At 38.5% G+C, this 27,743-nt stretch overlaps 3 protein-coding genes and 1 long non-coding RNA gene across 7 annotated transcripts; 1 reads left to right on the top strand and 3 right to left on the bottom strand.

The window, feature by feature from the left end:
• The first annotated feature begins 3,809 nt into the window (after nucleotides 1-3,809).
• On the top strand, nucleotides 3,810-7,112 carry LOC137736815 (ATP sulfurylase 1, chloroplastic). Its single transcript, XM_068476090.2, has 5 exons — nucleotides 3,810-4,750; nucleotides 5,549-5,954; nucleotides 6,088-6,348; nucleotides 6,429-6,515; nucleotides 6,658-7,112. The coding sequence occupies exons 1-5, from the start codon at nucleotides 4,245-4,247 to the stop codon at nucleotides 6,793-6,795; spliced, it is 1,398 nt and encodes a 465-aa protein (XP_068332191.2). The 5' UTR covers nucleotides 3,810-4,244; the 3' UTR covers nucleotides 6,796-7,112.
• On the bottom strand, nucleotides 7,030-8,136 carry LOC137736816 (uncharacterized). The gene is made up of 3 exons (XM_068476091.2): nucleotides 7,387-8,136; nucleotides 7,249-7,333; nucleotides 7,030-7,164 (listed from the first exon to the last, which is right to left on the bottom strand). Exons 1-3 carry the CDS (start codon nucleotides 7,683-7,685, stop codon nucleotides 7,054-7,056), a joined length of 495 nt encoding a protein of 164 aa, XP_068332192.1. The 5' UTR covers nucleotides 7,686-8,136; the 3' UTR covers nucleotides 7,030-7,053.
• Nucleotides 8,137-8,277: 141 nt separating this feature from the next.
• Nucleotides 8,278-11,718, bottom strand: LOC137736814 (putative calcium-transporting ATPase 13, plasma membrane-type). Its single transcript, XM_068476089.2, has one exon. It carries the CDS (start codon nucleotides 11,494-11,496, stop codon nucleotides 8,599-8,601), a length of 2,898 nt encoding a protein of 965 aa, XP_068332190.2. The 5' UTR covers nucleotides 11,497-11,718; the 3' UTR covers nucleotides 8,278-8,598.
• A 3,139-nt stretch (nucleotides 11,719-14,857) lies between these two features.
• Nucleotides 14,858-21,843, bottom strand: LOC148691881 (uncharacterized). Of its 4 annotated transcripts, XR_015954687.1 has the most exons (4): nucleotides 21,779-21,843; nucleotides 17,136-17,330; nucleotides 16,960-17,043; nucleotides 14,858-16,554 (listed from the first exon to the last, which is right to left on the bottom strand). It is a non-coding gene; the product is annotated as an uncharacterized LOC148691881 (long non-coding RNA). The 4 variants fall into 4 exon arrangements; XR_015954685.1 differs by having other exon boundaries at nucleotides 14,858-17,043; XR_015954686.1 differs by lacking the exon at nucleotides 21,779-21,843 and having other exon boundaries at nucleotides 17,136-17,347.
• Between the last annotated feature and the right edge of the window lie 5,900 nt (nucleotides 21,844-27,743).

Genomic DNA, 27,743 nt, shown 5'->3' with positions numbered 1-27,743 from the left:
TTTCGGTATAAATTTCCTTACTCTTCTTTTACTGCAATTTATCTATGCTCTGACATCACTTGTGTGATATGAGTTCAATCCTTCTCACATGCGCACTCTAAATTAGTCATTTTAGGTTTTAATTTATTCATATTTTCCACATCACTACACTTTATGGCTTCGTCATCTCCCAAGTGTCAGCCAACATATTGCAATTTGGGTGTCCAGGTGGACATTCTGGGTCGGGGTATGTCAACTTATAATTGCAACATTCAACCTTTATTTTGCTTGAAAATTTCCTATAATTGTGACCACTCATCCTTATTTTCCTTGAAGTTCTCTATAATTGCTTACAATAAAATAAATAATTCCAACATTTTAAGCCTACATGACATCGTTTCCAAGTACAACTAGACTTAGTAATAAGGAAGACGATATTATCTTTGATTTAGTTATAATTATATAATTTTTTTACAAAGTATTATATTGTTATAAACATACATACATATATATATATATATATATATAATATTAAAATTTTACGTTACGTGAGGCTTCGCCTCACGCCTCACGGTTCGCGTGTGACAGCCCATCCCGAATCATTTATACTGTAGGTGTGAAATGACAATTTTGCCCCTGGACGTTAATTAGTGTTATAGGGTGTTTGGTTTGTTTTGTTTTTGGTTGTTGGGCTGCCATTTGGACCACACACTCACACACACCCATCTTCTTCTTTCCCGTGACTCTTTTTCTCTTTCCTTCTCTCGGATTTCATCCGTTATCCGTACAAGTGGTACGGTCACTCTTCAAACTACCTTCATCTTTCAAGGATCGACGCCGAGGAGATTACTTTTATGTTCTTTGTGAGCTCAGGAGCTCATCCGTACCATTAAATCGATGTGAAACCTTCGAAAACCCGTGAACCATAGAACCCCGATTTGGTGCACTGTTCATGCACAGGGTTTAGGGTTTAGGGTTTAGGGTTTAGGGTTTAGGGTTTAGGGTTTAGGATGTCTTCACGAAGCTTGGGGAGTAAGTTTGAAGTGTTTTGGACGTCGGGAAGCTTGAGTTCATCGAGTTGCAGGTTTGGCCGGATTATCGAGGTTTCTCCAGCAAGATTCCGCAGGTTTTAAGTTCCAAAAGTGGGAAGGTTTTGTTCTACTCGTTGTAAGCTTCATTTTGGTACAAATTTCATGGAATTTGGTTGAGAAATGAAAAAGATATTAAGGTTTGAAGTTTTTCCAGAAACCGGTGAAATTTCGAGTTGCAGACGACGACGCTGACGGTGGCGGACGGCGGCAACCGGCGAGGCTCACCGGAGAAGGAGGCTAATATTCCGTCAGAGTTAACGGAATATTTTAACGGCGTCAAGTAACGGCCGTTAACTTTTGTTAGGGTTTTAACGGAATATTCCCTAACGGCGTTAAGGTTCCACGCTCTTGCCAGGCACGTGCTCGCGCGTGACCGGGGCGTCTGGCCATGCCTTGGCCGATGCGTGGAAGGCCGGAAAATTATTTTTAAAATATGGGGATGTTCGTGAGGTTGAGTAGAGCACGTTGGTATATTCAAACACCCCATTTGAGCAATGTATGAGAAGTTATTACCTAAGGTTGGTTATGTGCATTAATTTGACGTTTATCTAGTTATTTCGCATATAAGTGAGGACTATTCGGAGGACTAGCGCAACCACGCGAGGCTCAGGGCTTACGACCCTTCTACGTATTAGTGAGTGAGCTTTTGTTTTCAGTATATATATATATATATATATATATATATATATATATATATATATATATATATTGATTGGTATCTTTCCAAAAATTACGTTTTAATGGTTTTATAATTGAAATGCCATGTCGAATATTGTCGATATTATTATTGTGATTATCTTGGCTATGCTTTGGTGCCGCGAACGCTCAGGTAAGTCAGGTGAGTATGTTGTTAGTGATAGATGTGGTGTTGATGTGATTGAGTTATAGCTTGTATTCCTGTATCTCGGTGATTGTGCTCTGCCTGAGTAGGGCCTAGCCTTCACGTGATCGTTCACCTCCGGCACCGTACGCTCACCTTGGATCTAAGGCAGGCGTCAGCCTATCGTATAGACCACTATAGGTGGTTCCGACTGGTAGGTGACTTGCAATACATCGCACAACCTTCACGTGATCGTAGCACTGAGCGTATTTAGATACACCAGCCTGTCGTACATGCCACTTTAGGTGATTCCAACTCGTGTGCAGGATAGTGGTTGAGAAGCTATAGTTTCAGCCGTACATGTCGCTTTAGGTGACTCCGGCTGACGTACTGATATTACTGGCACATTATGATTTGTTTTATCTCACCTGCTTGATGCTTATACTATTTGTTTGGATATTCTGACGCGGCATATTCTGGTATGGCATTTTTGAGCTTTATCATTTTAGCATGATTTGATATACGAGTACGTATTGTATTTTCTGGAAAGTATACAGGTTTTACAGAGAGGGGTTATAACTTTTGAGAATGAAATGATTTTGAAAAGCTTTGTTTTTGCCCACTCACGTTTTCTGTTTTGCACCCCTCCAGGTTTTAGGTAGCGAGCATGTGGGTGACGAAAAAGGCATCGAGGCATTTCTGACAGAGCACCCTCCATGTAGGACTTTCTGGTTAACGCTTGTGTAGTGTTTATTTATTCTGGACTGCACCTAGGATACTTGAACTTCTACTTTGCATTTTTCCTTCTATGTTTGTTACTAGTACTCAATGATCTTTTTATTGTAAATTATCTCGTCGACTTTATTTTCCTCGTATTTTCACTCTTCTACTTCCACATTACGCACTTGGCTACATCACCCTCACGTGACGGCCAGCACGCCCCAATTTTTGGATCAAGGTGTGTCATCGCGCCTAGGCTGGGTTATCCATTGGACACCTAGGTTACGCCCTCGCCTTTTAATACATTGTTACCAATGCAATGTTTAAATATTTTTATACTTTTTAATTCATTTTCTTTCATTACCAATGTAAAGAAAATAAATATTAAATATTATTTTATGTTTAAAATTTAACATATTAGATGGAGAGAAAAAAAATTTAAAATGTCAAAATCACACTTAAGCTGCCAAATTTTAATTTTGTTTAAAATTTAGCCTCTCTTTGAAGATGGTGTAAGAAATAAAAAATTGAATAAAATGGGTGGACAACAAAACCCTACTATCATGTCATTAATATGCCTTTGAATCATGACATTGACTTTATATTTATTCAAACTGCATCAGTTATGTACCATGCATACATTTAATGATGAAATAAGTTGTATAATAAACGAAGATAAAAGATACAAGAGAAATTATGAAGTAGTGGAGAGTCATATTTAAAGAGAATATTTTTAATATTTTTCAAGTTACAATCCAATGTCAAAATGTCATTAGAGGTATTTTAGGCATCCGAAGGTACACAATGGGTGAAATCAAACTTAATTAATAAATTTTGTAGTTAGAGTCTAATCATTGAGTTTTTATTAAGAAAAAGAAAAATGTTAATGAAATTATTTTAAAATAAGATTTTCTATGAACTATCTATCATTTTAAAATAATATTCATTTTTTCACTCACGTGCTCTTATTAAATTTTTATTAATAAATTTATTTAATTTATTTGATTCAACGATAAAAAATTAAACGAGTGTGCAAAAAGTAAAATGGATTTGTAGCAATACCCTACAATTAAGATTGGTTATCCTACGGAGATTGAGTAATTCGACTCTTTTCTTGCTCAAATGAGAATTGTCAGATACGGTCATATTATTTAATTCCTTTAATAACAAAAATTTGTAATAAAAATATTATTTAATGTACGGTCCACTTGTCAGTATTATTGAAGCACCTCACCCCACCGGTAGTTTCCATACGAGTCCAAAACTGCAAAGCAATAACGACGGAAAAATTAAAAAGGAATCAACAAAATACTCCCAAATGAAAAAAGAGGTCCAGGTTCATCCTCTGCTGAACACCAAGATTTGTACCTGCACTCCCTAGAAAATTAAGCCCCAAATCATGCTTTCCCACTCAAATCGCACCATCCTGAATTTGATATCCCGTTGATAAGACTTCCCCTTTGTCCCTACCTGTCAAATTACACTTTTGATTCTTTCATTTTTTTAATCCCACCAAATAATCTTCCATCATTATCAACTTAATTATAAACTCCTAACCAAATTCTGCTCCTCTGAAGCACCCAGAGAGCCAGAAATTAAAAACAGAGGCCTTTGGACCTTGGTCACCTCCTTCAATGGCGTCCGTGGCCACCCTTTTCGTCAACACCCCCTACCCCTCTCACTCTTTCCCCAAGCCGTCATCCGCCCATTTCGCCCCCGTCCTCAAGCTCTCAACCCATCTCGGGTCCAAGCCCAGGACCCGCCAAAGGCTCCGAATTTCAAACGGCTTGATCGAGCCGGACGGCGGGAAGCTGGTGGAGCTCTTCGTCGAGGAGTCGAAGAAAGGCGAGACGAAGAAAGAGGCGGCGGCGCTGCCCAGGATCAATCTTTCAAGGATTGACCTCCAATGGGTTCACGTGATCAGCGAAGGCTGGTCGAGCCCTCTCCGCGGATTCATGAGAGAATCCGAGTTCCTCCAAACACTTCATTTCAATTCACTCCGACTCGATGACGGGTCGGTCGTGAATATGTCGGTACCGATAGTCCTGGCCATCGACGACGCGCAGAAACGCCGTATCGGCGAGTCGACCCGTGTCGCGCTCCTCGACTCGGATGATAATCTGATCGCTATTTTGAAAGAGTAAGATGCTCTTCTTCTATTTTCTTTTCGGAGCTTGTGTTTTTGTTTATATATTTTACTAGCATATAGGCACAAATAAAAATAAAAAATATTTTTGTTTTTGAAATAGAAGGAGAGCGGAAGATAGTGATAGAGAACGTGGGAGTAGAAATATTTTTTTTAATTTTTTTTTCAATTAGAAATATGTTTAGGATTACAAATAGGTTAAGTTTTGAAGAAAAAAACAGTAAAATTTAGTTATATAAAATTACATTTATGTCTTATATTTCTTATTTATGTTCTGTTTTAACTAGAGGGTCAAATTGGTAATTTACGATGTTTACTCGGTCTCATTTGTTATTGTTTTCCCTGTTTGATCTTATGGCCTTTCCATTTTTATACTCCTCTTTCCTTAAAATGTCTGTAAACACGTTACCTAAGTTTTCATTGCAACTTTTGTCCCCACCATCGTGGCATTATAACATTGGGTTCTACAACATTGTTGCGATTTCCTTGCAATGATGTAGTTTGCATGTCGTATATTTCTGGCCTATTACTGATTGTATATGTATATCTATGTCATCATGGGATGCATACCATGTCGTAGAACACTGTGATAATGCTATGGTGGTAGGGGGAAAGTTGGGAAGTGTAGTACTCTACTTTCTCGTTTGTGTCTGACGATAAAACCCGAGTATGCGAACATGTTCTGCTCATTTTGGTTTCAAATTGTAGTTACTGTATGAAAGTTGTACATCTTATCCCATGACTTACCATGGTTTCTAATACCTCGCTATTTTATTTATTTGATCGTATCAGTATTGAGATCTATAAGCACCTTAAAGAAGAACGGATTGCCCGCACTTGGGGAACAACTGCCCCTGGTTTGCCTTATGTTGATCAAGCCATAACCAATGCTGGAAACTGGCTGATTGGAGGTGACCTAGAGGTTCTAGACCCTATAAAGTACAATGATGGCCTTGATCGCTTCCGATTGTCTCCTACACAACTCCGTGAAGAATTTACAAAGCGCAATGCTGACGCTGTATTTGCGTTTCAGCTGCGGAATCCTGTTCATAATGGACATGCTTTACTGATGACCGATACCCGTCGTCGACTTCTTGAGATGGGATACAAGAACCCCATTCTCTTGCTTCATCCATTGGGAGGCTATACAAAGGCAGATGACGTCCCACTTAGTTGGCGAATGAAACAACATGAGAAGGTTGAAACTTCTTGCTTGTTGAAAGCCCTAACTAAATTGCGTGCAGTGATGCTGGAACCGATACGTATTGTATAGAACTGCTTGTCCTTAGCCAAATACTGATTCTGTTTGATATCATCTAATGTTCCCTCAGGTTCTTGAGGATGGTGTTCTTGATCCTGAGACGACTGTGGTTTCCATATTCCCCTCTCCCATGCACTATGCTGGCCCAACTGAGGTGCAGTGGCACGCAAAGGCTAGGATTAATGCAGGCGCTAACTTTTACATTGTTGGTCGGGACCCTGCAGGGATGGGTCATCCAACAGAGAATAGAGATCTGTATGATGCCGATCATGGCAAGAAAGTATTGAGTATGGCACCTGGACTTGAGAGACTTAACATCCTTCCCTTCAAGGTAAATAAATTTATTGGTTGTGATACTTCTTGTCCTTCTTCTATGATATCTTTCGTCATCGTTAAGTTATTCCCTTGCAGGTTGCTGCTTATGATAAAACTCAAGGTAAAATGGCATTTTTTGATCCCTCAAGGCCTCAAGACTTCCTTTTCATATCCGGCACAAAGGTACATGTCCTTTTAATGTTATATCCAACAAGTTTCTTTACTGTTATAATCAACCATTCAAAGTAGTATTTAAAGAAACACACATTGCGTTTAAGTGTGTAAGTTTGTTTTATCTAAAACAAGCTTCAAATTACTATGACAGATGCGAACACTTGCAAGGAACAAAGAGAACCCTCCCGAAGGATTCATGTGCCCTAATGGCTGGAGGGTGCTTGTCGACTACTATGATAGTTTGGTTCCTGCGGACAATGATAAAGTCCCAGAAGCAGTTCCAGCATAGATGGAGCTGACGCATCATATTGTACTTTCACTGTTTGTTTGGGAGGTAGCTAATTTAGTCTCTTCTGTGCGATCAAGATTACTTGATCACTAATTAGTCTCCTTTGTGTGATCAAGATTTCCTAAGATTCTCTCACCAGTTTCTAATAAAACCATGTGAGGTTTTGGTGCAGAGATACGATACTCGCCTCAACTGTAATTAACGCCCCGTAATTGCATCTTGCATCGCTGTATTTGTGCATGCCCGCATCGCATTGTATCATACTGTGGTTTTCTTCCAGCTATAAGCTGTCATAATGTGCGAAATGGTTTTCATTCTTCCTTCCTTTCCCAACTCAGCTAGCAAAATTTCCCCGAAAGTATCAATGACCTACAAAAGATTATAAATATTAAAGAAAACAACTTAATCAAATAAGTGCAATTAATATTAATTAAACTAACTAATCCAACTTACATTACACGTTATAGCAGACCCCGTTAACAGGTCCCTCAAATCATCCTTATATACAGCCGAGTATGATCCTTTCCAGAAGGGAACCCTGTCATCCTTGTAAAAAAATATTATTATCATATATAAGACGTTTAAACTCACCCAGAATCAGCGCAAAGAAAATATTGATGCATCCTATCTTGTTCTTCATTTGACAAGTACATCCACACTGACATGCATGAAGGGTCGAGTGTTATACCAATTCTTTGTTTCCCTTTGACTGTGTGACGACCAATAGCTTCTGATCCTATCTGAGCCTTCCCTTTAGTAGTGTCTACAATCTCATCATTTTCGGCAGGATTCACAACACTAGGTACTATCTCATTAAGCTTCGCCTTTTTGGGTTCCCTCCAGTCAAGCGTTTCGGTTTCCTTTGTTTCCCTTTCAACCTTACAATCCATGTAGCGATCTCAGGGGATGAGGCATGTTTGTTTTCACCCATTTCCTTTTCTATGCATTCTAATAGTTGCGTAAGGTCCGACGACAGATCATCATACTGATTGTATGCATCTGCAACAAGAGGACCAGTTGTTTTTGCAAACAATCCGATGTTGCTTTTGCCCAATTGTAGCCCGCCATTGTTCGAACATCTTGACAACGGGAAGTTATTTTCCAAGAGATGGTACTACCACTATTACAAAATAATAATGTAATACACATTAGGCATACAAAATCCTCACGATTCTGTTGTGTTTTCCCCGTTACTATTGTAATCATAGCAGATCCAATATTTTGCCTAGTAACTCTGTCAACTGTTTTAAAATTTCTTTTAATGAATCCTTCGTCAGACTTTAAACAACGTTCATTAAGATTTATATCCTGACCAAAGTTTGGTAATCCAAGCAACTCCTCAACTTCAAACCCTGTTAACATTTCACACCTATCACCAAATTTGAATTCAGATGTCTCGGCAATGAAACAATTAATTATTCTAATTATATCTACATAAGTCTTCCTACACATATCATCGCTAACCAACCCTCCATCATAAGCTTTGAAAAGACCGCAAAATGGTGTTCCTTTTATAATGTCTCGATGTTCTTCCTGAATTTTCAATTTCAAAACATTCAAAACATTCAAAAATGGACCAAATGCAGCTCGGTATTGCATTTTTCCAAACTGTTTCCCTGTTGATTTCCATTCCCAAATCTACAATGAGATTATTTAATTGTGCCCCATCCATCCAAAACTACCCATACTCGTTGGCCTTCAACTGTGCCCCGTCACAATTTTATTTAATTGCTCATAATATTACACACTAAATTCTATATTACTCTAATTTACGGGGTGGGGGATTTGAACTTCGGTGCAATGCTATGGGGACTTTGCCTCGACCAACTGCTCTAACTCACGTTTGCTATCCCTCTTTAGATAGCTGAATATTGGCTTAGCAGGTACTGGTATGAACTTGAAAACCCAACTAATTGGCCAAGATATGGCTGCAATCCCAATGCATGCACCCCATTGTCCCCAACTTAACCTCTCTGTGTCTGCAAACTTGTTCAGAAGTTCCACCATAACCACCTGAACTGCAATTGTTACAACGAGGATGCCCCAAAACAGCCTGTTCCCCTGACTCCCTTTGAAGATATTAATCCTTTCCATATCCCTTGAATTAAGCTCATTAAACACTTGGCAAAACACAAATACATTGAAGATCAATGTGTTGTTTACCTTGTCCCTAACACCAAATATTGATCTGCCTTTGAACTGCAAGACCAAGAGCACAACTATCTGGAACAAAGCTTGGGGTAGAAGGTTCCTCCACATGATGTTGGTGATCACGGGATCTGTCTGACCCACGGGTGGCTTTTCCATGAGCTCTTTGGTGGGCTTATCGGTGGCGAGAGCCAGAGCCGCCATTGTGTCCATAATCAGATTCACCCACAGTAGTTGGACCGCTGTTAAAGGTACTTCGCCAGCCGAGGCAGCTGCCACAAAGTTGACCACAAGAGTTGCAACATTTATTGTGAGCTGGAATTGAACAAATTTTTGGATGTTGGCATAAACTCCTCTTCCCCATCTTAAAACAGTCACCAAAGTTGCAAAATTGTCATCTAAAATGACAATGTCTGAGCTCTCCTTGGCCACTTCCGTTCCCTGAATCCCCATCGAGAGTCCTATGTCCGCTTCTTTGAGTGCGGGTGCATCATTCGTGCCATCACCTGTCACAGCTACTACATTGCCTTTCTGTTTCAAGCACTGCACCATAAGAAGCTTATCAAATGGCGAAGACCTCGCCATCACGTGAATTCCATCAACTTTCTGCATTCTTTGCTCTGGCGTGAAGTTGCGAAATTCTATACCTTCTACCACTGCTTCCTTGGCTTCCTGGCGAGGCCTGAGTATCCCACACTCGCTAGCTATTGCTTTAGCGGTGAAAACATTGTCACCGGTGATCATTTTCACCTGCACCCCAGCTAATTGGCAAGCTTCTACTGCTTCCCTCACTCCTGGCCGACATGGATCCTTTAGACCTACCAACCCTAAGAGGATCAAGCTGCTTTCTTCGAGCTTTTCATACTTTTCGTCATTAATGTGCTTATTCTGAACTTGTTTGTGTGCAAAAGCAATGCATCGAAGACTGCTTGCTGCCATGCCTTGAATAATTTCCTCAAACTTCAACCTTTCATCATCATTCAGATCTTTTGTGACACCAGACGCATCGTAGTAACTCGAGCATATTTCTAGTATCATTTCTGCAGCTCCTTTCCAATGTACATGGGTAGTATTGTCATCCTTCCTTCTCATCAAAACCCCACTTCGTTTCTTGTGCGAATTGAAGACTTCAACATGTTGAATGACACATTGCTTCTTCAATTTCTCCATGTCCATGTGCAGCTTTAGAGTAGCCCATGAAAGAATGGCTTTTTCAGTAGGACTGCCCGAAAACTCAAGTCCCGATCCTGAACTAGGCCTATAAACACTACCAGTTGTGTTAAACGCTACTCCTTCTCGAATTAAATCGAGAAGGCAATCAGAAATTGATGAATAACCAGCATCATCTTCCACAGATTCCTGTCCAAGCCAAAACTTTGTAACCTTCATCTCGTTGAGCGTCAGTGTGCCCGTCTTGTCTGTACAAATTACGGTGGCACATCCCATAGTTTCGCAAGCAGAGAGCCTCCTTACCAATGCTTGGTCCGCCATCATCTTCTTCATCGAATAAGCGAGAGTCAGAGTGACAGCCAACGGGAAGCCTTCAGGAATTGCAATCACAACAATAATAACTGCAACTGCTACCATGTCCACCGCAGCATTCACCACATCATCAATCTTTGTCTTGTTGCCCTCAAACTTACCAAATTCACTTTTGTTCTTCGTGTTGCCTGTGAAGTAGCGCGCTACCAAGACCACGAAAACTAGGAATGCAACACCCAAGCCAATCTTCGCCATCAGCGGGGTTAGTTTACTTAGTCGCGCTTGTAATGGTGTCTGCTGATCACTAGTGTCACGGCTGATCAAGCTCATCATTTCGCCCCACGTCGAGTTCATGCCAACTGAAGCAACAAGCAATTCACCATATCCATCGACCACCTTGGTTCCTGAAAATAAGAACGGATTCAGGCTGCCATTAACTTCCACATGCTCACTCTCCCCCGTCATGCTTGATTCGTCCACGCGCAACGAATGTCCACGCAAGAACAATCCATCAGCAGGAACTTGATCTCCAATCTTCAAGAACACAACATCTCCAACAACAATATCAAGGTTCGAAATCTGTCGCCGCCTACCGCCTCTCACAACATCAATTGGAATGTCCTCACTTGCTTTGGACAACTTCCGGAACTGCTTGCTCTGCCTGTAGTCACTAAAGGCGGATACAACCACGATAAGAAAAACCGCGACAAAGATGCTTCCTCCGTCATACCATCCTTCTTTTAGTCCATGTTGCTTTATGCCGAATCCAAGTGAGAGCGCAGCGCAGCCTAAGAGGATGACAATGGTAAGATCCTTAGAAGCTTGCCACATAAAATGGAAGAGGCTTTTTGAAGGCGGCTTCTTGTACGTGTTTGAACCGAATGCTTCAAGCCGGCGAGCAATATTGTCACCATCATCGTCGATGCCACGCTCAATGTTGGTTTGGAGAGCCGATACAACGCCATCAATGCCTTCGAGCTCTTGAAGAAGGAGTAGGTTTTTCTCCTTCATGAGTTGAGTCAGGCATTTGTTATCAATTTTGAAGCCATTGTCGAGGTGACAAAGTTCCATTGGAAGCTAAAGGCAGAGTTTGAATGGTTGTGACAGAATCAGCTATCGAGAGTATTATGTAGAGTCTCAGAATCATAGAACCACCTGATTTCTTCATCAGAACAGAAGAAAAGGAAAAATATCCATTGGAAGTTGCTGAGAAATTGCTTGGACTTTAGCGGCGTTGGCGCTATTTCTGACATTATCTGTAGGGTTGGTAATTGGTGCACAACCAACAAGTCATACCCCGACACACCCCACCTGCCTTGTCCAACATCTACGTAGAATCAACCTTGCTTTTCCAACCGTGCCAAGTGCTTTCTTGTTTCTTTCATTAGCTTTTTACAAGTTAGTGGAAGTTTCTTTTTGCTCCAAATGGTTAAATATAAATTTTACATTCGTCATCCGGGGTAGACTCAAGCTAATCAAAGCTTGAAAATTTTGTCTTCTGAGTCAGACTCCCCACCGGTTGTTGTGCTTCCTTTTTATTTTATTTTTTATTTTTAGTTTAAGTATCAGTTGGAGATAATTGAGTTTATATTCCACTAGGCACTAGTACTGTATTTTATTTTTTATTCTTAGCGTAAGAGTTAATTAGAGATTGTTCAAAAAAAAAGTGTCAATTAGAGATAAATAAGTTTACATTCTGCTAGTGCTTTATTTTTAGCATTAAGTGTCGTTAGAGAAATAAATTTATATTCTATTAGTCTTCATGCACATGCTAACACAGATGCAAGGGGCTATGACACCCAAACCAACGGAAGGAAGTCGCATCCGTCCCATCGCAAGCACCTACAATGTCATTATAGATATAAAATGTAGAAGAATATCGCTATGCGTCACGAATTAGATGGCAGACACAATTCAACTTTTTATTATTACAGGGGCTACTTGCCACCCAAACCAACTAAGAGAAGTTGCAACCGTCCCATCGCAAGCACCTGCAATGTCATTATAGATATAGAATGTAGAAGAATCTCGTCATGCGTCACAAATTAGATAGCAGACACAATTCGGTATTTTTATTATTATAGGGGCTACTTGCCACCCAAACCAACTGAGGGAAGTCGCATTAGTCCCATTGCAATCACCTACAATGTGATTATAGATATAAAATGTAGAAAAATCTCGCCATACGTCATGAATTAGATGACAGACATAATTCGACGTTTTTATTATTACGGGAGCTACTTGCCCCTAAATACTTTTTTGAATCACGCATTATGCACGTCTTACAAAAACTTTCTTCGTCACACATGTAGTATGCATCTGTATTTGCATATTTTTGTTAAAAGGTTAAACCAAATATATAGCAAGGTATTAAATTTTCTAATTTTGCATACATTATTTCTTTTTACTAACATCGCCGTACACATGAAAAGCCCTTTTTTTTTATCACACATGTCACGTTTGACTTGCATACTTTTTCTTTTTTACACTTTTGTCCTTGAAACTGTTCTAGAACACATCCTATTTTTACCCTTGCTCAAACATTGATTTTGGCTTATTTTTCCTATTACACATTGCACATGTTTTTATTTTTCACTAACCTCTCTACACACTCAAGAGAATATAAGGGGTGGTTCGGTATGGGATACCATACCGAAACTAGTATCCCGAATCCCAAACCGAAATTTTTCGGGACGGGAATTTGAAGACCAATCCCAAACCAAATTTTCGGGAATCCCAAATTTCGGGAATCCCGAAATATTTTCGGGATTTTGGGACAAATCGGGAATCCCAAATTGAAATATGAAATTATGAATTGTTCTTCAAATATATAATTCAAGAACACATTCATGAACTAGGAATTTCATTTCATTCACACTACCATTTAATTGAACACTGGCATGCTTGACTCTTTTTATCATAGTCAAAATTCAAATTAATTAAACTCTTTTTGCAATCTGTTGAGAGACAAAAGAATCAAGTCTTCTGAAATCATCAGCCATAGCATCAGCAATAATAAAATCCACATGAATATCAAACAGAACATGAAAAATATGCAAGGTGTAGGGCATTCTAGGTTGCTAAGCATGAATTAGAAACTACTAGCATCAATTATAAAAGAATAATATATATATGTATAAATATATATATATAATAATTAATATTATATATTTTCGGTTTGGTATGGGATTCCCAAAATATCGAGAAGGCAATCCCGAATCCCATACCGAAATTTTGGGATTGGTTCGGGATAGCATCCCGAAAATTTCGGGAATTTCGGTTTGGGAAATTTTTGGTTTGGGATCGGGATTTTTTCAGTTCGGTTCGGGATTTTCGGGAATTTTTTCCACCCCTATAAGAAGCTTTCTTAATTACGGGCGCTCGCGCCTCTTAAAATATGTTGTGTTAGCTGTTTTCTTTTTCATAATGTGTCGTAAAAAGAAATAAATACATTGGAAGTTGCTAAGAAATTGCTAGAACTTGGCGCTAATATTGACAGTATCTATAGGGATGGTGATTGGTGCCCACTCAACTGAAATACTTATTTCACCATGTAAATTCAGTTGCTTTAATTGATTTCTGAATAATTTAGAAATGGATGTGTTAAATTGTGAGTTTCGGTTTCAAAAACCGTAGCAGAGTGCAAGCATTTTTATCAGCTTTGTTTCTAAAGTACCCTTAAACTTTAACACACCACTCCCCTACACACCAAACGCCAAATCCCCATGCCTTGTCCAACATCTATGGAGAATGAACCTTGCTTTTCCAACCTCCGCCATGTCCTGTTCTTCCTCCCTTCATTAGATTTCTACGAGTTATTGGAAGTTTCGCTTGGTCCATTTAGTGCTTAGAGATTTTGCATACAATCACCAACTCTGATTATTGTCTGTAAAAAGCTTTGTATAGTTGTACATGTTGCATACAATCATCAGCTTTATATTTGCCTTCCTATCTATTGGTCTTTGAAAGGCACAATTCGAACTACACGAGAATCCAAATTTTTTTTGTTCTAAAAAAGTATTAGAGTTGCCACTTAGTATTACGGTTTAATAGTAGTTATCTTCACTTGCAAATGAAAGGTCTTGAGTTCGATTATCACCAAAGACAAATCTGAACCACATTATTAATAGTCTATTGTGTGGCTTTGCCCACCCCCACTCCCTTAGTGTAAATGATATTGTTTGTTAATATATATATATATATAGAGAGAGAGAGAGAGAGAGAGAGAGAGAGAGAGAGAGAGTTTGTGAGGGTGAAAATAGAAATAACTACAAAGTTTTGCCTGCGTTGCTGCGGGATTAGAAATTGTGTGAAAAATTGTGTTTCAAAGGTATATACACCTCAACTTATATCACATTTAATTAAATTACGGCAAGAATATATTGACACACTTAATATGGAAATTCATAAACTATTTGACAATATGAAATCAAGCAATCTCTGAAGATGAGAATGGATCTTAGAAAGTAGAAATCCAACGTCATATATATTAAAACAATTAACAAATTATCAGTGAATGATCACAAAAAAGGTATAGAAAAGTAATTCAATTCCTTAACTTCAAAAAGGGAAAAGATAAAGGAAAAAAAGTTTCTAAGTTCTAAGTTCTTACCATAAAGAAAATTATGATATCGTTTTAACATGAACTCAGGTTGATTTCCATCACCCGAAAATTCCAAAAACATGTAAATAGAAAACTGAGAAGTAGCACATACCAGTTTTTTACATTACATTTCAGCACACATTCATGCGAAGGACTTAGAACTGAAGAAAGACACACCAAAATAAACACCTGTAGTCCTCATGGAACTGGAACATGAGGATAACCTACACCTGAGAACTGAACTGAGAAGTTGAATTATGCTGCAAAAAATTAGATGCTTTATGAAGATTCATTATCTTTGCTGAAACCACAAAAGATGAAATTCGAGGATCTTACATTTGTAATTCACCTGATTTAGTACTAAGCTCCAACAATTGGCTATGAGTAAGTGAAAGGATTATAAATTAAGATACGCAATAGAGGTCAGGTGCAGAATTACCATGATATCAGTTGAATCTAAGAAGAAACATAGAAACATCAGTTCCGTCCAATTTGCACAAACACTAATAAACAACAATTGATCTTTGAATACAGTGAAAGGATAATAAGAACTAAACAAAACCATTAGAGATATAAGATAGAATTGACATGAAATCAGTTTGGTAAAGAACTCGAACCTCTCCGCAGAAGCCAACAGAGGTATTTGAGCAATACACAATAAGTGAACAGGATTTCAACGATATAAGACCCATAAAGACAGAGACACACAAACACCAAAATTGCAAAAAAATTAATAGACATGAGGTATTGGAGCGAAAGCATAACACAAATTGCAGAAATATTATTAAGCACAGATATTGGAGCAAATCTGAAATCAAACACGAATGAAAGCAGTGGGTGTGTTTCTGTCTCTCTCTCTCATCCTTCTCAAATCAATCTCTCAATCACCGATAGCTACCCATTAATTTAGGCTTCTAGTGGCAATTTCAACCCATCCCTCAATCCCAACACCAACCCATGATTTGAGGAGAAAAAATCAACCCTAACCTCCTTTTATGGCAACCTCACTCCTCACTCCTCCCTCTCCCTTCCCCTCCCTGCCATCCCCTGCCTATCTCCCTCTCTTTGTCTCTGCAGCCCATGCTTTTTGGCAATGGCAGGAATGTAAATAATACAAAATTGAAACTTGTTTGCAAATAGATAAGAAAAATTTATACCTGAAACAGATGGGAAATTTATTAGGAAAGATAGATCAGCCCACATGTGTGTAATCTATATACAAAAAACCACTCTCTTCATTAGCCAAATCGTTTCACAAATCCCAAAACACAGAATTATATCTTGAACAATGCCAATTAATGATTTCCCATTTACTTAGGCCCAACATGAAAGCCAATGAACTGATGAAAGAGCGAAAAGGAGAAACAAAAAACCTTAATCAAGCAATTAAATGGAGTATTACTTGATAGAGCTGGAAAATTACCCAGTTCCTCAGAGAGAGGATCGAGTGACTGATGAGAGTGCAGAGAAACGAATGATTGAGAAATTCAAGCTCTGAGCTTAAAGTTGGGGCTTCCACATTTCAACTGGGGAAGAAATAACGGAGAAAGCACAGAGAGCCAATCCACCAAAAATATTAATCAAATGGGTTTCTTCTAATTCAAAATTTGGACCACCCAAATTCCGATGAAGTAATAACCATTCAAAATTCCAACAGACTGAAGCCCTCACAGACTACAAATTATCAATACCCAGCAGTATAAATTTTGAAAACAGTAATAATGAAGGAAAAAGAAATTAAAGCTGCGAGCCATTCTCTAAATGTCAGGCACCAGTCCAAATCACCAGTAATTTGCACATAATAATAAGAATCTAGCAGTATTTCCATTGTTTAAAATCCAAATTCAAGAAATCATGAAAAATGGAAACCTTATATGGAAATTGAAGCTACAAACTTAGAATCGAAAATCAGACAGTTGTTTTAAACATACCCAAGCTCAGTATAATTTGTTTGCCAACAATCTAAAGAGGCAGCATACCATTAGTCACCAATTTCACAAAAAACTTGTCAAAACCTGCATTTCCGCAGCAAAAAGAAAAATAAAGACCTTAAATTTGTTAGCCCAGACATCGTAAAATGAGGATAAATCATTAAAAACAAACTTACCTTAAAGCTGCTGCCCCGACGACCGCAAGATGAGAACAAAACGCCGAACAACAAAGGATTCGATACTGCGAAAGACTCGAAACTAAATCCCCCAAAAAAATTAAACCCAGGATCTCTTCTGAGACTATTTTGCAAAAGAAAGAGCAAGGATTTGAGAGCAAAAGAGGGGCTGGCCAAGAGGGAGAAAATAGCAGCCTAAAAGCAACTCCAGCGATGAAGCCTCCTCCCAGGCTATTCACTATTTAATTCATCTTATAAACAGTAACTACCTTTAATGAATACTAATAGTCCTGGCAATAGCTTTTACATCTCCATCGTTACACTTCAATAGCCCTGACAATAGGTAATAAAATATTAGTATTTTATTTATTTATAAAATAATACAAAATAAATTTAATTGTAATTTCGGATAAGATTTTTAATCGTTCTCGTTGCATCACGTATCATTATCTGAAGTATTATTAAATAATACAAAATAATTTTATTTATAATTTCGAATAAGATTTGTAATCGTTCTTGTTGCGCCACTTGTCATAAAATCCGAAAAGACAATTATTGGGGATGGATTTCCGATAAAATTTTTAATCGTACTCGTTATGCTACGTATCATTATCCGAAAATACAATTATTGGTGATGGATTTCTATAAGATTATTAACCAATCACGTCGCGCCACGTGTCATAATCTGTTTACAATCTTTGAGGATAGATTTCCATCAGATTTTTAACGAATGACGGCATGCCACGTGGCATTATCTACAACCTAATCATTTCTGAATCTTTCATATAATCCGCCATCCATCCTCACAAATCTCACACCAATTTTCTTAAGATCTCTATCATTATTCATAGTTTCTGCTTCTTTCTTACAATGTCTTCTTCTTCCTCAAGGATGATGTGGGAACTCGATCAGGAAGAGGAAGAATTGTTTAACCAATCAGAAGGAATGTTCAATCACCAGGTGGCAAAAAATGAGAGGGAAGAGAATGAGGAGCGTAGAAGGAGAGATGACAAAATAAGAATAGGCAGAGCCTCACATTCCCGTCGAGTCATCTAAGTTGTGGCTCAAATCTGCAGGCCCAGCCATTCAGAAAACCTTGATAGAAGCAGGCAACGACGAGGTATGGAACTCTTGGACGATTATTTTTTCCCTAATAATGTATTCCTTGATACGTACTTTAGACGTCGTTTTATAATGGAACGATATTTGTTCAACAAAATCATGATTGCTGTTTGCAACCATGATTCTTACTTTGTGCAAAAGAATGATGCTTTTGGTGCTATGGGTCTCATTCCTGAGTAAAAAATTACTGCTGCCTTGCGGATGCTTGCATATGGAGTATCTGCAGACCAAGTGGATGAGATAACGATGATGGGGAAATCAACGATTCTTGAGTCCCTGATGAGGTTTTGCGGAGCAATCGAATCTATCTACACCGCTGAGTACCTCCGCAAACCTATAAACATGGACTTGGAACGGCTTCTGAAGAAGGCTGAGATGCGTGGTTTTCCTGGGATGATTGGAAGCATTGATTGTATGCACTGGACGTGGAAAAACTGTTTAAGTGCATAGCAAGGTGCTTCTGGAGACAGAAAAGGAGCAAAAAGTATCATTCTGGAGGCGGTGGCATCTTTTGATACATGGATTTAGCATGCCTTTTTGGGGTTCCGGGAGCTCAAAATGACATCAACGTCCTTGCCCAATCCCCAGTGTTCAACGATGTCCTGCAAGGAAAGGCACCAAAAGTCACATATGAGGTCAACGGACGTATGTACGACGGACCATACTACCTAGCTGACGGCATTTACCCGCGATGGTCAACATTTGTCAAAACAGTGCCACGTCCTCGAAGTGCAAAGGAAAAACACTTTGCAAGCTGTCAAGAGGGGTGCAGGAAGGATGTGGAGCGTTGTTTCGGTATCCTCCAAGCTCGCTAGGTGATCGTCAGGGGTGCTGCTAGATTGTTTGATGTAGAGTCGCTTCGATCCATCATGATGACGTGCATCATTCTTCACAACATGATTATGGAAGATGAGTACAATTATGAAGTCGTTGATGAATATGAGCCAAACACGATGAACAATTCAAGAACACGTATATATTGTGCTCATGACGCCACCGATGAGCCCATGCAACATGAGCCATTACAAAGGGATGGACGTTACAATGAAAGGCTCATTCAACAATATACTGCATTTCAAATGCCAGACATGCACAATGCCCGACAAATTGACTTGATAGAGCACCAGTGGGCATTGAAACAAGCTGAAGATAATTAAGTTCATTTAGTGTGTTTTTTTTAATGTGGTATGTTTATGTTATTTTATTTAGTGCATTTTATTATTTGGTATGTTTATGTTATTTTATTTGGTGTGTTTTATTATTTTGGTATGTTTATGTAATTTATTTTGGTGTGTTTTATTATTTGGTATGTTTATGTAATTTTTTAGTGAGTTTTTTATTATTTGGTATGTTTATGTAATTTTATTTGGTGTGTTTTATTATTTGGTATGTTTATGTAATTTTTTTAGTGAGTTTTTTATTATTCGGTATGTTTATGTAATTTTATTTGGTGTGTTTTTGTCATTTTAATAAATATTCTTTTAGTATAAATAACTTACCAAATTCATTTGAATAAATATTCAATAAATTGGAAACAACATAAAGTACTATATTCAATAAATAATAAATTACAACCCAAATTGATTGGAAAATTATGGGCTCCGATTACAAAAACTACTATATTCATCATCACTTAACCAATTTGTGGTGCTAGGATGATCTTCTCTTGTGGTGCTAGGACCATCTTGGCTTGCTCTCGCTTCTCTTGCACACCTCTTTCGCACCACGTCCGCTTTCTCTGACTTCCAAAAAATTTAGAATTTGGAGACTTCCCTTCTAAAGGTGTGTTCATAATCTCACAATCTCGTTGAGCCCGTCTTTCTTCTCTAACATGTTCCTTTTCTTGCCTAAGTAGCTCTCTTTCTCTCTCATTAGCCTGAAATTCTCTCTCAATAGCTGCAGCTTTTGCGTCCTCTCTAGCCTTATCAACCTCATATTTCGTTAGTTCCCTCGCCAAAGTCAATTCACCTTGGCAAGTAAGTTCTTCCATGAACTTTGCATAATCATTCTTGAAAGCACTCCCTTTTTTCTTTGAAGCCTTCTTACCTTGAGGCCTAATTGGATAACGGGTCGAACCCAACGCTTGTTTAGGGAGGAGCGTTTCGGGCACTTCTTCTGCATCATCTTCATGAACATGCAAGACATGATCGGGTGTAGAGTGTAGAGGGGTGTTGTTCATGAAAACTTCTGGACCGACAGGCACAACTCTAAATTTAGGACAATCTTTGACAATATTCCAACATTCCCACCAGTTGAATGATTTATTTTTGCTTTTGGTTTTGGCAGCATACCAAGCTTGTGCTTGAAGTTCCTACACAATGCGGGAGAAGAAATAATTATAATGAAAATAAGTAACAAATAAATAATACAAACAAATAATTATAATGTAAGTAGGTAACAAATAAATAATACAAACAAATAATTATAATGTAAATTTGGGTATAGTACAAACAAATAAATAATATATTGTTACCTAATCCGAGTAATTTTCCCCACTTCGAATATTACTACTAGCTTGTGCCAAGATGTCTCTCCACGTACTAAACGATTGGCTAAGTAATTTACAACGATTGGACATCGATTCTTTGGTTTTTTCCCACCAATTTTCTCAAGATAATTGGTATGAATAAGATTCTACATTTCTCGCAACTGCATCTCATTACCCGTAAGCGAACTATGAGTAACTTCAACCCAGCTAGTACACAACGCAACATCTTCAAGAAGCGACCAATTCGTACCTGCATCAGTAGTCATTTTGTTGAAAAAAAATGGATTGAAACTTTGCGAGAAAGAAAGGAATGTGGTTGAAAGTAGTTGAGAAAATATGAAATTGTGGTGTAAGGTAGATGATAATGAGAAGGTATTTATAGAAAAGTAAAAACAATTTTTTTTTTCAAATTTCAGAATTTTTTTTTAATTTTTTACAATATTTTACAATTTTTTAAAAAAATTTATTCAACTAATTAATCTCTGCCGTTGGATATAAAAAAAATTTGAATTTCAACACTTCAGATTGTGCTACGTGTCACAACGATAAGTTTTCTTAATTTTAAAACTATTTTTTCTTTTATTTTTTTATTTATAAAGCATATTAATATCCACCGTTAATCGCAGATCGAACGGTGGATCTTAAATAAGACTTTTTTTATTTTTTTGACCGTTGAGATCGAATGGTCCAAGTTAAAGATCCGTTGAGATCGAACGGACCGTGGGAAGCCACGTGGCTTCCCAACAGTAACTGAAAAGGCACTGTTTTTTTCTGATTTTGTGTTAGCGACGCGCCCCCACGTGCGAGTGGGGTGCACGCGCCTGACAGAAAAAAAATTTAAAATGGCCTGACACGAGGCTAACGTCAGCGCTGGCGTCACATCCACTCGGGTTCTCGGGGTGGCAATTCTCCACGGCCCCAGAGCTTGGGCCTCCACCTCCACTCGGGCTCTCCAACACTGGAGCCGGTCCATAGGGCCTCGGGCCCCTTTTCTCTGGCCTATCCCCCGAGCACCCAGCAACGCTGGAGTTGCTCTAACGAAGGCGAAAAACGAAGAGGAAAGGTAAAACAAAAAAGATGCGATCGAAGCAAGAGAAACAAATGATGAAAGACACATAGCCGAGAATGACAAAACGAACTTAATACTGTATCAAAGCATAAACAGTAGGTAAAGCAAAGAGAGAAAAGGTGTGGAGAATATTCTCATTCATTGTGCCTTTATTAATAATAATAAGAAGGAAAGAAACTTGCTCTCTAAGTAATACAAAGTCTATTAGGAAAGATCTTCTAGATTCCAAAGGATTCCTAATTTATATCTACTTAGGATTTACACAATCACAATATGTATTAGAACATATGTCACAACACTCCCCATTGAGTATGCAAATACTCAAGTAGATGACACATCACATCTTCAGGCAAATGTAGAAGCTGTTGATGAAGTCGTCTCGTCTAGTCGGCACAAGTAGTGAATACGAGTCTCAAAACAAACAGAATAATGCATGGGTGGTAAAACTCACAAAACCTCGCTATGACAAAACCCAAGGTGAGACAAAAATCCATAGTCAAAGGAGAAAGGTAAGAAGTTGCATTAAGTCAAACTATACGTCTTCGGGACGTAAGTAGAATGTACACAAGGGTATGACCAACCTAGGATGGGTGCCTCGTCAAAACCTAATCAAGTAGTAAAAACCCAGTGGGAAAAATGCTCCTAAGCGTAAAGAAAAATAGTACATTAAGGTCGCAAGAGTATACTTCTGGATACTCCTTCTGAGTTTGATAGAACTTTCAAATGAGAACTACAAACATTACATATGAATAGTTAGGCATACCAATTCCTCGGACAAGCTTCTGGAAGGTAGACTTCAACAGTGACCTCGTGTAGAGGTCGGCAAGGTTTAGGTTTGGCAATTTGTGACACGATCCCTTAACTCGACACGACATGACACGAAATTAACAGGTTTTCGGATCGACATAGTAACTAATCGGGTCGTTATTGGGTAACCTGATAAGCACCTGTTATGATAATGGGTTGGTCCGAGTATATACGTGGGTAACACGATACACGATAAGCAAAATATTAATTTAATAATTTAATACCCCTAAAAATATAATGTAATAATTATATATATATATATATTAAATTAAATTTAGAAAATTGATGACCATTGGATCGACTGAGATTTAATCTCAACCGTCCATTGTACATTAGGTTAGAGCCCAGATTATCCTTCTCTCTCATTCACTCTCGATCTCTCTAGACTTTCAATACTTTGCGCCACTCTCCTTGAATCCGCTCATCTCTCTTGCATCCTCCTCCATCCGCTTTCTTCGACTCAACTCCGGTAGCTACAAGAAAACCACACATAGTCAAGCACACGCTAAGGGTATGAATTTTGTAAAAGGAATAACATGCAAGCTTTGAGTTTCATTGGTAAGGTTTTAACTTCTGAGAAAGGCATCACAACCTTGAAAAGAAAAACTCTTTCATTTTGCATAACCTTTCACATTTTATATTTTGTAGTAGACTAGTAGTGTATTGATGCTTTTTTATTAGACTCTTATTTTGGAGTGTAGATGTAGTACATAACGACAAATGTGTTCTAAATTTTTGAAGTAATATTTATGTGGTAATGTGGTAAAAAAATAAAAAAAATAAAAAAATCTTAACAAGTCATAACGGGTCGGGTCATTTTACCTGTTGGGTAAAGTGACTCGACTTGTTAAGGACCCGTTAAGGTAACAGATGTGACACGACACGACTCGTTAAGATAATAGGTGTTACACGAACACGACAGACATGACCCGTTTGCCAAGCCTAGCAAGGTTATCTAGATCGGACTACTTGACTTCAATCTTCTAATGCTTATGATTATGTAGACAAAATATGCTTGGTGTTGACTTATTAGATCTATCATGATCTGGTCGATAGACATGGCGTTGTCTTCATGGATCGTTGTTAAGAGTCAACGATGGATGAAAATCACAGAGAGTTCAAATATGCTCAACAATTCAAAGGTTTCACAACTAAAGGTCTATATCACGGACCTCCAAGATATTGCGGTGTTCCTTAACAGTAAAGACATAACCATTCGGGAATGTACCTTGTGCGGTTAGATAGATAGTCTGATTCAGCGAATCCCACAAGGTAAGCATCATTCCGAAGATCAAGGGGGTGTGATCTATTCTGAGATGCATAGGGATAGATAAGCCCAAATCCGTAGTAATAGAAAAACGTCTTTAACACCAATTTGGTGATGGCGTGTAGGTGCAGTGCTATTTTATGCAAAAAGATTATCAGCACATAAGATGTCTGATCTAGTGCATTTGAGCTAAGTATAACAAACGCCAATGGTACTTATATATGGTTGCCTCCTGTTCCAATATGGAACCTTATGCTTCATACCTTCCGTAAATGTCTCATTTGCATCTAGCGTACAAACGATCAGGGTATAATCAGATGTAACACTTTCTGAGTCTAGTTCAACTGGTGGACCAGAATACCATTAGAACTAGCTCGAAACTTCAGGTCGAGGTAATGTTGAGTTTCCCTAAGATCATTTATCTTAAAATTCGACTTTAGGTGCGAGTTAGTTTTCTCAACTCTAGCAATTTCGGATTTTGTACACGTAGGGCATATATCCCTAACTAATCAAATATTCACTTAAACAGGTATACCACATCCACCCGGATAGTTTTGCATCCGCAAAGTGAAGGCCTCATCAAAACCAAGAAAGTGTTCTTGTGGTCTAGAACTATTTAAATCAGTACATGTAAGTACTTTGGAAACTTCATGTAGGTTTTGTATCCGGATCCCAGATATACTACAACCACGTTAGTAATGCTGCAATCAATCACAAGGCACATAAAAGAAGCCTTGCGCCACAAGACATCATATTGCACTATTTCATTTATCTCATTGGTTATAGATTGATTCTTCTGGTTGACCAATCAATTATACGTTGACACTAATCAACAGAACGCGGTTCGTTATCGTCGTTTTTCATTCATGTATGTAGTTTCCATATAAATGAAACATCATCTATGATAATCTCATTCCAATTCCATATATCATCCAAACTAGTATACTGGACCAAGAACTTTAGGTCTCGGGAATAACCGGATCTAATCTCATAAGATGGAAATGATTGAGACAGTGATTGAGGGGTGGATTCGTTCGTGCCATGTTCCTATACTTTTAGGGAGATGAATCCTGGAACCAAGTGATCTGCCACGTTTCTGGCGCAGGACAGATTGATTGGCTAGCCACAATGTACGAAGGTTGGCCACAGTAGTGGTGTTCTTGCTTTCGGGGACAAACGTCTGTCGTACATTTGGTACATTCATCATTGCAGGCACATTTGCAGTTGGTATATACGATCTCGTCACTTTTGCTAGATTAGAGGAAGTGTCTAGTTATACTCTAACGATCTAGATTAGGATCAAGATGAGACATAGTGAGGACGTCCACGATAATTCGTGTCATTCTTAAGGAACGTTGACGTTCTTATCTCCCTTTAACGGCAGGAAGACTGTCTCATAAAAGTGACAATCCGCAAAATGAGTGGTAAGGATATTGCCCTTCAAAGGCTCTAAGAAACGAATTTTAGAAGGACAATCATAACCGACATAAATTTCTATCCTTCTATGAAGACCTATTTTATTTGTATGTAAGGGTGTTGCAAATGACACATAGACCACACAACCAAAGGCGCGCAAATGCGATATGTCGGGTTCGTATCTGGTAACCAATTAACATACGCTTTATAAGGTTGGGTCATGACGGGCCTTAGGCAAACCAACATGGTTGCTTGCAATATTGCATGACCCTAAGCAGAGATCGAGAACTTGGTACGTATGACCAATTGATCGCGCAATCATTTAAAGGCGTTTAATGAATGCTTCTGATGGGTCGTTCTGGGTATGAATATGGGGTACTGAATGTTCAACTTCAAAACCCAACTGACAGGCAATATCCATCGAAAGTTGTTGATGTAAATTCTCCAACTTATCCAATCGAATAAATTTGATCAGATAATTAGGGTGGTGAGCCTTAAGCTTGTTAATCTGAGCCATCAGTGTGGAGAATGCAGCTTGTAGACAACAACCACACGTGTGACCAACATGCAAATGCATTAACCAATACCATAAAGTATCTAAATGTTCCACAAGGTGGTTGAATCAGTCCATAAATGTCCCCTTGAATTCTTTGTAGAAAATATGGAGGGTGCTAAGGCATGATACGCTTCCAGGTATGATGTTTTTACTTCTGGTAAGAAGATGCCCAAAACTGCGCATCATGAATCATCCTAGATATCCCAAACATACATCCATAGCGAAAATTCCTTTGGAATCTCGGGCTTTTGGCCAACCACATATTGGGCTTGAATGGGTGTAATCCACTCGTTAGGCGTTCCATCTTCTCTAGAATATGCTTTTGGCTATATTCATAGGAAGTGCAATATGGTAATAAGCCAAGGAATTTTACTTCATTTTTGACATTGGTTTCAATATGGTAATAATGCTCTCGAATATCCTTAAAGCTCAAAATGCGTTCTTCCGGAACGAGTGAGTATAAGGCTTCCCTTTATGGTAAAATTAGTACCCTTGGACAATATAGGGCAGTGCCTTGCCCCACAATCAGGTTGAATAAGCCTGAAAGGTTGTCAGGGGATGATTAGGTATGAAGTTAGCATAGAACCATACTGCTAACATCTCCACAAAACATACCTAAGCATGAGTTAATTGTATTAGGCACATGTGGTAATTTTCATTAATTAACTCTTATTCGAGAATAATAGTAACATCCAAATACCAATCTTAAATCCAAGAACAAAATAAATTATTCATAAAGTAAACCAAATATACAAGAGGGTTCAGTCAGTACGGCCTTCCATGTCAAATTTCGCTCACCAAATGTGTTAGGTGGAGCAAAATTAGTCTCACAGATTGACTATAGGAATAGTATTCTTCAACAACATTGGTAGAAACACAAAAAAGTGCATAACCAATGATCTAATTTGTCGAAACTAAATTAGATTCTGCAGGGCTGAGGTTCGGGAATACTATCCTTTATTCTTGAAGTTTTAGGTATTAGGTGCTAAGAATCATGGTTCGGACGTGATGCCACCTCTTGGCAAACCTTGATTCTACCATGTGTTGTAAAACAAACTTAAAATGAGATTGTGAGACAGAGACAGACAGACCCAAACATAGGTTCGGTAAGCTCCAGCCGAAGCTGGAAGGGTCTATTTGGTAGGCCTCTGCCGAAGCAGAACAATACCGTTCGGTGCACCTCTGCCGAAGCAGAGCATGCAAGTCAATGCATCATTGCAGAAGCAGGGCACCACCATTCGGTAAACTTCAGCCGAAACTGGGTCTATACAGTTCGGTACCTCCTAGCCCAATTGGTTGGGTACCTTTTTCTCACAGGTGTGGTAGTAATCATATCTAAGAATTTGGTAAACTTCCGCTCTCTCTATATTGCTAATCTTTGCATGATTTGAAACGGTTCATAGATAGTCAAAGAGCCATGAAGTCCTCGGCAGTAAGGTACTTCCCTTTTTTTTTATATGCTTTAGGCATAAGTCTTCGAATGAAGATTATGGCGGAGGCTTATTCAACTCTTCCACACCATAACTAGTTACAATGATTTCGCAACTAGTTGTAGTCAAGTGGGGTGTCACGTCTTGTATCAACATAAAGTAGTTTCTTGTTTGAAACTTCCAAATCAGTGAAATTGAACTTGTTAAGGTTCAACAATACGCTGAATGACGGAAACAAAAATGTGATTCGTGTTTTAGTAAATAAATTTTCCATAAACAACAAAGTTAGAACATGCAGGTTCTAAGACATGTTTGATTTAAACAAATTTAAGCATGGAGAACTTCGGGTCTCAACATGAGTGTTACGTGTTAAGAAACTTCAGGTTTCTATGGCACTTTTCCGAAAACATCGAGTTCGGAAGTATGAACTTCAAGTTCATAATACTTGCAAAC

Source organism: Pyrus communis, chromosome 13 (assembly GCF_041283825.1).
Source record: "Pyrus communis isolate YQ-2024b chromosome 13, ASM4128382v1, whole genome shotgun sequence".
NCBI lineage: Eukaryota > Viridiplantae > Streptophyta > Magnoliopsida > Rosales > Rosaceae > Pyrus > Pyrus communis.
Note: the sequence above shows the minus strand (reverse complement) of the source record. Positions and strands in the feature narration are given on the sequence as shown.

Bases quoted from the DNA above. Each gene is read 5' to 3' on its own strand.
- LOC137736815 (XM_068476090.2), top strand. From the start codon at position 4,245: ATGGCGTCCGTGGCCACCCTTTTCGTCAACACCCCCTACCCCTCTCAC. The intron at 4,751-5,548 runs GTAAGATGCTCT...TGATCGTATCAG, and splicing joins CTGATCGCTATTTTGAAAGA to TATTGAGATCTATAAGCACC. The intron at 6,516-6,657 runs GTACATGTCCTT...TTACTATGACAG, and splicing joins TTTTCATATCCGGCACAAAG to ATGCGAACACTTGCAAGGAA.
- LOC137736814 (XM_068476089.2), bottom strand. From the start codon at position 11,496: ATGGAACTTTGTCACCTCGACAATGGCTTCAAAATTGATAACAAATGC.
- LOC137736816 (XM_068476091.2), bottom strand. From the start codon at position 7,685: ATGGATTGTAAGGTTGAAAGGGAAACAAAGGAAACCGAAACGCTTGAC. The intron at 7,334-7,386 runs GTGAGTTTAAAC...CAAGGATGACAG, and splicing joins TTTCTTTGCGCTGATTCTGG to GGTTCCCTTCTGGAAAGGAT. The intron at 7,165-7,248 runs GTAAGTTGGATT...AATCTTTTGTAG, and splicing joins GGTCTGCTATAACGTGTAAT to GTCATTGATACTTTCGGGGA.